Source organism: Lissotriton vulgaris, chromosome 10 (assembly GCF_964263255.1).
Source record: "Lissotriton vulgaris chromosome 10, aLisVul1.2, whole genome shotgun sequence".
In the NCBI taxonomy this organism is placed as follows: domain Eukaryota; kingdom Metazoa; phylum Chordata; class Amphibia; order Caudata; family Salamandridae; genus Lissotriton; species Lissotriton vulgaris.
In genome coordinates, this window is record NC_141698.1 from 910329526 (window position 1) to 910342476 (window position 12951).

Genomic DNA, 12951 nt, shown 5'->3' on the forward strand with positions numbered 1-12951 from the left:
TCCGACCCCACCGACATCACCTATGGAGTACCACAGGGGTCACCTCTGAGCCCCACCCTCTTTAACATCTACATGGCCCCCCTTGCAGACGCAAACGCATAGTGGTGCCACAAACAGACACAGGACAACCATGCAGCCCTCAAGAACACCAGCTGCAAGTTTCACCAACTCATTCAAACCACCAAAGCAACCTCCTTCAAGGAACGCAGCGACAACAATGCACACAACAGAAAAGAGCTCTTCAACATCGTGAAGGAACTCTCCAACCCCAGCTCTAACGACATCCAGCTGTTGCAAGACCTCTGCGACTCCCTAGCCACCTTCTTTCACCACAAGACCTTCCTGACAGCTGCCGACACCGCAGACTCACCATCCCACAGTCACACCAACCTCCTGCTCTCCTTTACCCACGTCAATGATGATGACACCATCAAAATCATGAACACCATCCACTCCGACTCATTATCCGACTCCTGCCCTCACCACATCTTCAACAAAGCGAACTCCATCATCGCACCCCAACCCAGAAGATTTTCAACAGCTCCTTCGAGACTGCCACCTTCCGGGAGAGCTGGGAGCATGCTGAGATCAACGCCCTACTCAAGAACCCTAAGGCTGACCCAAAGGACATCAAGAATTTCCGGCCGATCTCCCTGCTCCCATTCCCAGCAAAAGTCATCAAGAAAATTGTCAAAAGGCATCTGACCCACTTCCTCGAACAACAACTTGGACTCATCCCAAACCAGATCCGCAGCAACCACTGTACCAAAACTGCCCTCCTTGCTGCCACAGAAGACATCTGGACCCTGCTGGACAACAGCAAAACTGCGGCCCTATCTTTCTGGACCTCTCGGCCGCCTTTGACACCCTCTGACACCACACCCTATGTACAGTCCTCCATGACATAGGGATCCGCGACAAAGCCCTGGACTGGATCACCTCCACCCTCACCGCTAGAACCCAGAGGGTCCGCCTTCCTCCATTCCGATCTAAAGCCCCCAAGATCACCTGTGGCATGCCACAAGGATCATCCCTCAGCCAAACCCTTTTTAACATCTACATAGCACCGCTCGCCAACATCATCTGATCGCACAACCTCAACATCGTCTCTTATGCCGACGACACAAAGCTGATCCTCTCCATCACCAAGGATGCCGCCACCGTCAAAACCAACCTCTACGAAAGAATGAAGGCCGTTGCCGAATGGATGAAGAACAGTCACCTGAAATTGAACTCGGACAAGACAGAGGTCCCCATCCTTGGCTCCACCCCCTCCACTCGGGAAGACTCCTGGTGGCCGGCAGTACTGTGAACCGCACCGACAGCCTCCGACCCCGCACGCGCAACCTGGGGTTCGTCCTGGACTCATCACTGGACTCATCACTCTTAATGACCCAGCAAGTCAACGTCATCTCCTCCTCCTGCTTCAACACGCTCCGCATGCTTTGCAAGATCTACAGATGGATCCCCACCGGAACCAGAAGGACTTTCACACAGGCCCTCGTCAGCAGCAGACTGGACTACAGCAACACCCTCTACGCGAGAACCATGGCCAAACTCCAGAAAAGACTACAACACATAAACACCTCCGCACAACTAATCCTCAACATCCCCGCCACAACCACATTGCAGCCCACCTGAGAGATCTGCACTGGCTCCCTGTCAACAAGAAGATCACCTTCAAGCTTCTTACCCACGCTCACAAAGCACTCCACAACGTCGGAACAGTGTAACTCAACAAACAACTCACCTTTTACACCACAAAACGGCAGCTCCGCTCCGCTGACCTCGCCCTCAGTTCCATGCATCCACAGAACAACCACCGGTGGCAGATCATTCTCCTACCTCGCTTTCAAGACATGGAACACCCTCCGCACCCACCTGTGACAGACCCAGGATCTGCTGATGGAAAAACAGAAGTCTCGTCCTCGGAAGAAGCCCTCTCTGATGGGACAACTCCTGGTGGCCCACTGCCCTTGGAAGCCCACCTATCCCCTCAGACCACGCCAAGAACTTCAGCATCATACTCGACTCATCACTCACCACGACCCGACAAGTCAACACCATCACCTCAACCTGTTTCAACACCATCCGCATCCTCTGAAAAACCTTCAAATGGATCCCCCCGAATCGAGCAAAACAGTCACCCATGCACTCATTACCAGCAAACTCGACTATGGCAACGCAGTCTGCACCGGCACCAACAAATCCCTGCTCCGCAAACTGCAAACAATACAGAACACCTCAGCTATACTCGTCCTCGGCATCCCCCAGCATGAATACATCAGCGAACACCTGCGGTGGAGGAGAGTCACTTTCAAGATCCTCACTCACGCCCACAAGTGCCTGCACAACAAAAGACCCAAATACCTCAACGACAGAATAAACTTTCACGTACCCAACAGAAACTTGCGATCATCCAACCTGCACTGGCTAAAACCCTGCGGATCTGCAGAACGGATCACTGAAATTATATCAACCCCAACAATATCGAGTTGCCATAATATCGTTGACAAAATATCGATGGACAAAATATCGACTGGCTATCTTTAAACAGGTAAGTACTAAAATATCGACTCTAAAATATCGAGTTACTAAAATATAGACTGTAAAAAATATGTTTTTTTTAAATGTCTTTAAATTAAGTTAAAACTAATGTAGCAATAAATATATTTATTATAAACTTACTTAAAATTATTAAATTAATGTTATATTAATAAATATTTATTTTAAATTAAATAAAAATATAAAAAAACTAATACATATATATTTATATATATATTTTTTAATAAATAAACATATATAATAATTTTACTGTAGCATAGCAAAATAGTTAACATTTATTGTAACAACTGTTGTGAATTCTACAATAGCTAAAGCGTTGGATAGCGTAGGGGTAAAATTTACTATTCCCACTCCAGTGGGTGCAACAGTAGGGAAAGCGTTGGATAGCGTAGGGGTAAAATTTACTATTCCCACTCCAGTGGGTGCAACAGTAGGGAAAGCGCTGGATAGCGTAGGGGTAAATATTACTATTCCCACTCCAGTGGGTGCAACAGTAGGGAAAGCGTTGGATAGCGTAGGGGTTACAATTATTTTTTCCCACTCCAGAGGGTGCTACAGTAGGGAAAGTGTTGGATAGCGTAGGGGTTAAAATTACTATTCCCACTCCAGTGGGTGCTACAGTAGGGAAAGCGTTGGATAGTGTAGGGGTTATAATTACTATTCCCACTCCAGTGGGTGCTACAGTAGGGAAAGCGTTGGATAGCGTAGGGGTTACAATTACTATTCCCACTCCAGTGGGTGCTACAGTAGGGAAAGCGTTGGATAGCGTAGGGGTTAAAATTACTATTCCCACTCCAGTGGGTGCAACAGTAGGGAAAGCGTTGGATAGTGTAGGGGTTAAAATTACTATTCCCACTCCAGTGGGTGCAACAGTAGGGAAAGCGTTGGATAGCGTAGGGGTTAAAATTACTATTCCCACTCCAGTGGGTGCAACAGTAGGGAAAGCGCTGGATAGCGTAGGGGTAAAGATTACTATTTCCACTCCAGTGGGTGCAACAGTAGGGAAAGCGTTGGATAGCGTAGGGTTAAAATTACTATTTCCACTCCAGTGAGTGCAACAGTATAAAAAGGCAAAACCTCATAATTAATTATAATTTAGAGAAAATTTAGTACCAAGTAAATTTAATTTCCTATACCAATAACTTTTATTTACCAATTATTTGTATTTTCATGGACAATTATTAATTAATTAAACAATTTAATTAATTAACTTAATTAATTAATTAATTATTGATTTACTTCCCACCCTATTCCCCTATAAACCCACAACCCACTACAGAAACTAATTTACTATAAATTAATTATTTATCAATTAAACAATTATTATTAATTACCAATTAATTTTTATTTATTTACCTATTAATAATTATTTTACAAATAATATTATTTTACATAATTAATTATTTATATTTAAATTACTACCCACCCTATTCCCCTATAAACCCACTACCCGCTACTGAAACTAATTTACTATAAATTAATTATTTATCAATTAATCAATTATTATTAATTACCAATATTTTTATATTTAATTACCAATTATTAATCATTTGACAATTATTATTAATAAATACATAATTAATTAATTCTATTTAAATTACTTCCCACCCTATTCCCCTATAAACCCACTACCCGCTACAGATTTATATTACACAATTTTTTAAAATTAGTAAAAACTTACCTTATTTTCCATTTTCTTTTCTCTATATTCTATCTAGTCGATATTATGTCTAGTCTATATTTTTGATTCAATATTTTGGCTATTAATTTCGATATAACTCGATAGTTTTGTAGTCGATATTATGTCTGGTCGATATTTTGTCTAGTCTATATTTTTTCCTCGATATTATGTCCAGTCTATATTTTGGTTTCGATATTATGTCTGTTTACCCTGCAGAACCAGATCAGGCAGAAGATCGTTCTCTCACATCGCAGCCAAGTCCTGGAACGAGCTACCAGTAGACATCAGATGCGCCCTCTCCCTGGACACCTTCAAGAAGACCCTCAAGCCCTGGCTGTTCGGAGCGGCACCCCCGCCTCCCCAGCACCTTGATACCCTCAAGGGTGAGTAGCATGCTTTATAATGCCCTGATTGTTTGATTGATAGGTACAAATTTATATCGATGTAGATATATATTTATAGGTGTAGGCATAGAAGATAGATATGATATAGATATTGATAGATATTTTTTCAAATGAATAACTGCTGAATAAAACATAGATACTACGCACTAAGATGAACTACCACATCTGGTTACTTTGCTGCCAACAAGTTTAGAAGAATGACATGTGTAGTGCATAGTGCTGTGCTATTTAAACAAAATTTACCTTCTGATGAATTTGTAGTACCGCCCATCACAAAAACATCAATCATCTCACCAAAGATTATGATTATCAGTGGCAGTCCAAGACCATTGACAAGTGCACAAAATATGCCAACAATCATCAGGAATACATCAATGCGATCAGCAAAGCAGAACTAGAAAGAGGTTAAATAAAAATACCAATTGTTAAAAAATTCATTTATGCACTCCAATTAAAATATTATTGTGTTATAAAAATATGAACCTTTCAGTATTTTTGATAACATTTACAGTTTTTCACAGACAGTGATATAGTCATAAGGCCTGATTTAGAGGTGAGAATTAACAGGATAAAAAAAATGTGTCATGTCTTCCTATGTTGAGGAAACAACCCTCCTAGTAGAACAGCTGCAGTTGCTCTCACCTTAGGAATCTGCAGGATGCAGCAATAATGAAACATGACATAAGACCAGTCCCTTGATTTAGGTTTAACCCCTTAAGTGCTGCCTCGGTGCATTGGCCGACGGCAGCACTACCTCCCCAGTGCTGCGCACGACCATTGGACGTCCATTCAGCACTAGTTCCAATGGACAGCGCAGCACTGGGGAGGAATGTTTAATAGCATCTATGAGGTTAATGATCTGCCATTATTGTTGGCAGTTCCTCTTTTGTGACAGTCTGTTTTGTTTACCATGGTAGTCTGTAACCTTGTTGAAAGTGTTCCATAACATGTGAAGACACATTCCCAGTATTTTATGAATACTTTCAATGAGGATCCCGAAAAAGGATCCACTGCTTGGGGGTGCTTTTGATTACACAAGTTAGTAACAGTAAATATTCCCTACCAGGTAGGTCGCTCCCCCTCTGCACAGCACCGCCTGTGTCTCCCTGCCCCAGCTGCCGCTGCTGAGGAAGTTCGAGGCCCTCCACCACCCGCAGGCTATCACCTGCGCCTCATCCCTGGTGGCCAGTGGTAGGCCGTAGGTAGGTTTGTTCATCCTCTGCTTTATTGCTTTTATTGTATTGCATGTATTTTCATTGTTGTGTCTGTGACTGCCGTTGTATGTCTTCCCCGCTGCCTGTATGTGGTCTGTGCCCCTTTTTCTACCTTCTGTTCCCCTCACTGTTTCCGTGCTCTCTCTGCCCGGTCTTTCCTTCAGCACCCCTCGATGCCCCTGTGACCCTGCCCGGTTTTCCCTTCTGTTCCCCTCGCTGCCCCTGTGCCTCTCTGCCTGTTCTGCCTTCTGTTCTTAGCTGCCCCTGTATTTCTGTATTCTGTATTTTGACTCCCTGCCACTCGTTTTTCTGGTATTTCTGTGCTGTTTTTGCATTCTGTGCCACTCGTTTTTCCCTCATTTTTGTGCCCCTTTTGCCTTCTGATCCACTTGTTTTTTGTGCCCATCTGCCTTCTGTGCCACTTGTTTTTCCCTCGCTTTTTGCCTCTTTTGCCTTCTGTTCCACTTGTTTTCTGTGCCCTTCTGCCCTCTGTTCCACTTGATTTTTTGTGCCCTTCTACCCTCTGTGCCACTCGTTTTCCCCTTGATTTTGTGCCTCTTTTGCCTTCTGTTCCACTCGTTTATGTGCCCTTCTGCCCTCCGTTCCACTTGTCTTTCCCTCATTTTTGTGCCCCTTTTGCCTTCTGTTCCACTCGTTTTTTGTGCCCTTCTGCCCTCTGTTCCACTCGTTTTTTGTGCCATTCTGCCCTCTGTGTCACTCCTTTGTTCCTTAGTTTTTTATGCCCTTCTGCCTTCTGTTTCACTAATTTTTTGTGCCCTTCTGCCCTCTGTGCCACTCGTCTTTCCCTCATTTTTGTCCCCTTTTGCCCTCTGTTCCACTCGTTTTTTGTGCCCCTCTGCCCTCTGTGCCACTCGTTTTTACCTCGTCTCTGTGCCCCTTTTTCCTTCTGTTACCTTCGTTGTCCCTCACCACCCTCGCCACTGCGTCTCCTGTGGCCCGCCCCCCTGACTGCCCACTGACCGTTCGCTCCCCCTGCCTCCCGCCTCCCATCTGCTCCTCCCTCCCACCTCCCCATATATGCCGACTGCTGTGCGCTGCATGCCGAAGACAATCCAGTATGTGCCCATCTGTGTCTGGACACCCAACATTGCCATAGCTATCCCAGACGGCTACAAGATCACCCGCATAGACCTCACCAATGGAATTGGAGGAGGAATCACCATTGTCCACAAGTACAGCATAGGTGTCAAGACTAGGACCAACGACGCGCTCAGCACCGCCGAACACTTGCATTTCCAGATCCAAACAGACCCTAACTCCACCCTCAGAGGCACCATCGTCTATTGACCCCCCGGACGCCTCCCTCAGTTCAGCGACTTCATAATCGACTTGATCAGCACGTATGCCCTGACCTCCACCGACTACATCCTCCTCAGAGACCTGAACTTTCACCTTGAGAACAACAACGACAACAACTGCACAACCCTGACCGACAACCACGGACTAAAGCAACTCGTCACAACACCCACCCACTCTGCCGGCCACACGCTTGACCCCGTCTTCTCCTCAAGCCTGCACGTCTCCATCAGCCACACCACCGAACTCCTCTGGATTGACAACCACTGCATCCACTTCGCCTTCCAGAAACCCACCACACACCACCGCACCCTACAGATCCCCCGCCGCTGCTTGAGCAAAATCACTGAAGATCAACTACACGCAAACCTTGCTTTCAGCCCACCCACTGAACCCTCCAACAACAATAACGCTGCCGACAGCCTCAGACCATAGATCGAGGACTGCACCAACACCCTCGCCCCGCTGAAGAAACCCACCACGCAAACACCAGCAATAGGGCCAGCTGGTTCACCCCAGAACTCCTAGCCTCCAAGCAAGCCTGCCGGAAACTAGAGAAGAAATGGCAGAGTGAACAAACTCCAGACAGCCACGCAGCACACAAAGACGCCATCCGCAACCACCACCACCTCATCAGGGTGGCCAAGTAGACCTCCTTCAAAGACCGCCTCGACAACAACGCACACAATAGCAAGGAGCTCTTCAACATCGTGAAGGAACTCTCCAACCCCAGCTCCAACACCATGGACATCTTGCAAGCCCTATGCGACTCCCTCACCACCTTCTTCCACCGCAAGATAGCAGACATCCATGTCAGCTGCAACACCCAGACAGCCCCAACAGACAGCAACACAACAGACCGTCCACACACTATCGACCACGACCACCTGCTAGCCTGGACCAGCGTGAGCATCAATGACACCATCAAGGTGATGCGCAAAATCCACTCCTGCTCTCCGTCAGACCCATTCCCACACCAGGTCCTAAACAGAGCAAGCAGCTCCTTCGCACCCCACCTACGCAACATCATCAATCTCTCCCTCGAGACTGCGAACTTCCCAGAGATCTGGAAACACGCAGAGATCAATGCCCTACTCAAAAATCCTAAGGCATACCCAAGAGACCTCAAGAACTTCAGGTCCATCTCTCTGCTCCCCTTCCCGGCCAAGGTCATAGAGAAAGCCGTCAACAGACAGCTAACCATATACATAGAAGAAAACAGAATCCTGGGCCCTTCCCGCAGCAACCACAGCACCGAGACTGCCCTCATCACCACCACCGACGACATCAGGACCCTGCTGGACAACGGCGAGACTGCAGCACTCATCCTCGTAGACCTCTCTGCTGCCTTTGACACCGTCTGCCACAGCACACTAAGCGCACACCTTCACGCCGCAGGGATCCAAGACAAGGATCTGGCTTGAACTACCTCCTTCCTCTACAGCAGAACCCAGAGCATCCGCCTCCCCATTCTGTTCCAAAGCCTCGGAGATCATCGGCGGTGTACCCCAAGGATTCTTGCTCAGCCCGATGCTGTTCAACATTTACATGGCCCCGCTCGCACATGTAGCCCAAATTCACAACCTCAACATAATCTCCTATGCTGATGAAACTCAGCTGATCCTCTCCCTCCCCTAGGACCCCATCACCACCAAAGCCAACCTCCACGAAAGAATGAAGGCCGTCGCCAACTGGATGAAGACCAGCCGTCTGAAGCTGAACTCGGACAAGATGGAGGTCCTCATCCTCGGCTCCAACCCTTCAGCCTGGGACGACTCCTGGTGGCCGACGACACTGGGGGCTGCCCCGACACCCACCGACCACGCACGCAACCTGGGAATCATCCTCGACTCAACGCTCTCAATGACCAAGAAAGTCAATACCGTCTCCTCCTCCTGCTTCAACACCCTCTGCATGCTCTGCAAGATCTACAGGTGGATCCCGACAGATACAAGAAAGACAGTCACCCAGGCCCTCGTCAGCAGCGGAAATGCCCTCTACACGGGAGCCCCAACCAAGCTCATGAAACGACTACAACGCATCCAAAACGCCTCGGCACAACTGATCTTCATTGTACCACGCCACGGCCACATCCCCCCACACCTGAGAAACCTGCACTGGCTCCCCGTCAACAAAAGGATATCCTTCAAGCTCTTCACCCATGCACACAAGGCACTCCACAAGACCAGCCCAGCCTAACTCAACAGACGGCTCTCCTTCTACATCCTCAACCGCCAGCTACGCTCCGCCGACCTCTCACTCACCACCGTCCCCCACATCCAAAGAACAACCACCGGTGGGAGATCCTTCTTGCACCTAACCCCAAGACATGGATCACCCTCCCACTGAGCCTATGACAGACCCAAGACCTGCTGACCTTCAGGAGGATACTCAAGACCTGGCTGTTCGATCAGTAGCACCCCCCCCAGTGCCTTGATACCCTTGCGGGTATGTAGTGTGCTTTACAAATGATTGATTAATTGATTGGGAATGAGCATTGTGAAATTTCCACAAAGATTCATTTACTGTGGTCAATTATACTGCAGCAGGAGGGGCACTTTTGTTTAACAAGGTTTTTGCAGAATTGATGAGGGATCTTAAATATGGGATATTATCCATTGCTGGTGTGTTGGTAGTCTTTCCCCAACTGAAGAGGTAGCATGCCTCCCAACTTTAAATTAATTCTAAGGGACCGATTTATGATTTGGTGGATGCCCATTTACTATCAGGGTGGTGAAGGACATTACCTCCGCCACCCTGATGTACTACCATCTGTAACATTAGAGATGACCACTGGCACAACAATTCTCTCTGAAAATTGAATGGAAGCATCATAACTGCAGTTCATTTTAATGTCGAAAAAGTATGACAGCTGTTCACCAAACTATTTACTTTTTTTGTGTTTCAGAAAAAAACTTGCACAGTGAGTGCATGTTTCTTAAAAACAAACAAAAATTACCTACAAACATTGAAAGTTTTCTCCCACATTGAGGAGTTATTATTGGTTTGTTTTTACCTTCACCACCATGTTTTTTCTGGAGGAAACAAACAGAAATAAAAAGATATTACATGATCTGCACTATTTAACACCTTCAGCGCGGCGCGAATTTTCACGCTGTCCTGAAGGTTCTAAATAACAGGCGTGGTCATGACGGAATGGTTCCGTCATGAGTACAGCCCAACCGACGCTCATGACGGAACCGCTCCGTCATGAGCGTCGAAGGAGTTAAGGTGGGAGGTGTACTGTCCTTCCTCAGATGGGAAGCTTCTTTCGACAAAGAAAATAAGGGCTTGGTTGGCGCAAATCTTATGTTCTACCCATCTCTAAATGAGGGGGGTGGACTAAGATTCGGAGGACAGGGATATCTGATACATTTGAGATGTAGTACCCTGCCCAACAAACTGTAAAACAGGCCCTAAGTCTAGAGTGAACTCACCATCTCCAGTAATCCAACCATTTTTGGCTTAGGCTCTTCGAAGTTGTCATTTACATCACTAGAAATGAAATGAAAGAAACTGTAAAATCTATCCTTGTGATGCTATATTTTAGAACATATAAACAGTTAAAAGATATGCATACCGCTTTTTTCTTTTTTTTGATTTTCCCATTTTTTGATTATTTTCATCATCTTGGAAGTTGGGGTTGTCATACCCTTTCATTGGGAATTCTGCTGTGGATAAGAACATATACTAAAGTTACTTTTTAATATGCCACTGCCTTCATTTAAGATGAGACTGTGATAACATTTGAATTACTTCTCCCAGAATCATCTACTTACTACAAGAAACCAATTCAAATGCTGCTTGTGACTCCTTTTACTTTTGAACAATTCATTTTCTCAAGTAGAATGTAGCCAAATAAATAAATTGAAGTGACAGACTAGTTTTATACAGCGAAAAACATAGGTTCCTACTAATTCCCACTTGAGCTAAGCCTATTAAATGCATGACTTCATTATTGGACCACAGGTGTCAAAGAGAGAGACAGAGAGAGAGAGAGAGAGAGAGAGAGAGAGAGAGAGAGAGAGAGAGAGAGAGAGAGAGTGTGAATATAGATAAAGAAATTCTTTATTTGAAAAAAAAACAATGGTTAAAACGAGGTTATGGTTGGAATTGATATATACTTGAATATATGCTTAAAAATCCCAAATTCACCTAAAAAATTCAGTTACAATTCTGTTGTGGTTATGGTTTACAACCAACAAAACACTGACAATTGCAGGTTATGCTTAGGACCACAGTCCATAAATCATAGACAGCCATGCAAAGCATCAGTTGCACATTATTTCCTATATTCATGAGCTCATTCTTAATTAGACAGATGCAATAACAAATATTTTAAATCAGATTACCCGTACTACCGTGTCAGAGACAGCTATGAATGTGATATCATGAATTGGTTGTATTATGTGATGGACTTTAATTACATTTAGCCTCTTTGCCACATACCTGGGGTCAGCCTACCAAGCTGTGCATGGCCTATGCAATTTTCACCAACATATGATATTACTTTAACGGCAGTCTGGAGAAAGCATTAACCTTATTAGAGATATTGAGCTGAAGTGTCGAAAATTCACAGATTTTGCTTTCACATTATGAGAAATTCAGAAAGAACTAGATAAAATGATGCCCAATTAAGTGAAATGCAAATTCATCATTACTCGCTATATTTTTGCATGAAATACATCCTCGTGCCCATTTTTAAGGTGAGGACGCATTTCGAGCCATAAAGGGCTACAAAATAAAAGAACAGACAATCAAGTTGTGTTGTTCCAGTGGGTTTGTGGTCCATTTTTACCCCAAAGTATGTGCTCGCAGAAGGTTTTTACTATGGATGTCATGTTATTAATAAAATGGTGTGAAATTCCTGAAATGACACAAATTATAATGGTATAATTTAAATTTCTCCCAGACCCGATCTTGAGTGTGATAAAATCCCTGCCAAATGGAAAAGCAGCAGGAAATGACTCATTGCCTGTAGAGATCTATACATTATTTGGGATGTACCCTATTATCTACCTTCTATTTATTAGTATCTCTAATGAAGCAGCAGTTCCCAAATCTCTGGCCCACATTTGCCTTTTTAAAAAATATGTCAAGCGTGATACGAGAGAGCCTCCTCCTACAGAGCCTCCCATTGACCTATCTCACTAATTAAACTGGATGATAATGATAATTCCAAGGTTCTAGATGACCTTTTAGCTATGGTAATAGACTGTGTGGTATCGCAGCAACATCATGGGTTTGTACTCCCTCACGATGCCACAGAACATGTAAACATGTCAAGTTTGTAATTTTATATTGCACAGACTGAGCATACAGATGTGGATATGATGCTTTTGGATCAAAACTCACTTCATGAAACTCGTGTATGTTTTTATATCACACCTCAAGCCAGAATCATAATCAATGAAAGTTCCTGGAGGTCTTTTGAGGTTATGAGTGGTACTCACTAAGGATGTCCAGTCTCTCCACTGCTATTGATATAGATCTGAAGCATCTGCACGTTTTATCAACACTTTGCATCTGTTTTCATGACTTTGGAACAGCGCAGCCGTGAAAAATCTATCTGATGACATCAGGATTCATGAGAGATGCCATCTTGAGTAGATGTGAGTGGAAATCACAGAGTTTCAATCCATGAAATTCTGTGGAGTTCAATGAAAACTCCACGCGATTCTGTGGAGTTCCATGAATGGGCATAAATAGGCATGTCACGCTGTTCGCACTGATTTTTAGCACTGGGAGCTCATTCTGCATTGGAAAATTA

At 44.9% G+C, this 12951-nt stretch overlaps 1 protein-coding gene across 2 annotated transcripts in view; it reads right to left on the reverse strand.

The window, feature by feature from the left end:
• LOC147688996 (ATP-dependent translocase ABCB1-like) overlaps positions 1–10669 on the reverse strand; it is a 684547-nt gene extending 673878 nt beyond the window's left edge. For both annotated transcript variants that reach the window (XM_086941883.1, XM_086941882.1), the window contains exons 1-2: positions 10619–10669; positions 4894–5044 (exon numbers count right to left, since the gene is read on the reverse strand). In XM_086941883.1, the coding sequence (XP_086798009.1) occupies positions 4894–5044; positions 10619–10639 (172 nt within the window). In that variant the 5' untranslated portion in view covers positions 10640–10669. The remainder of the gene's footprint in view (positions 1–4893; positions 5045–10618) is intronic.
• Between the last annotated feature and the right edge of the window lie 2282 nt (positions 10670–12951).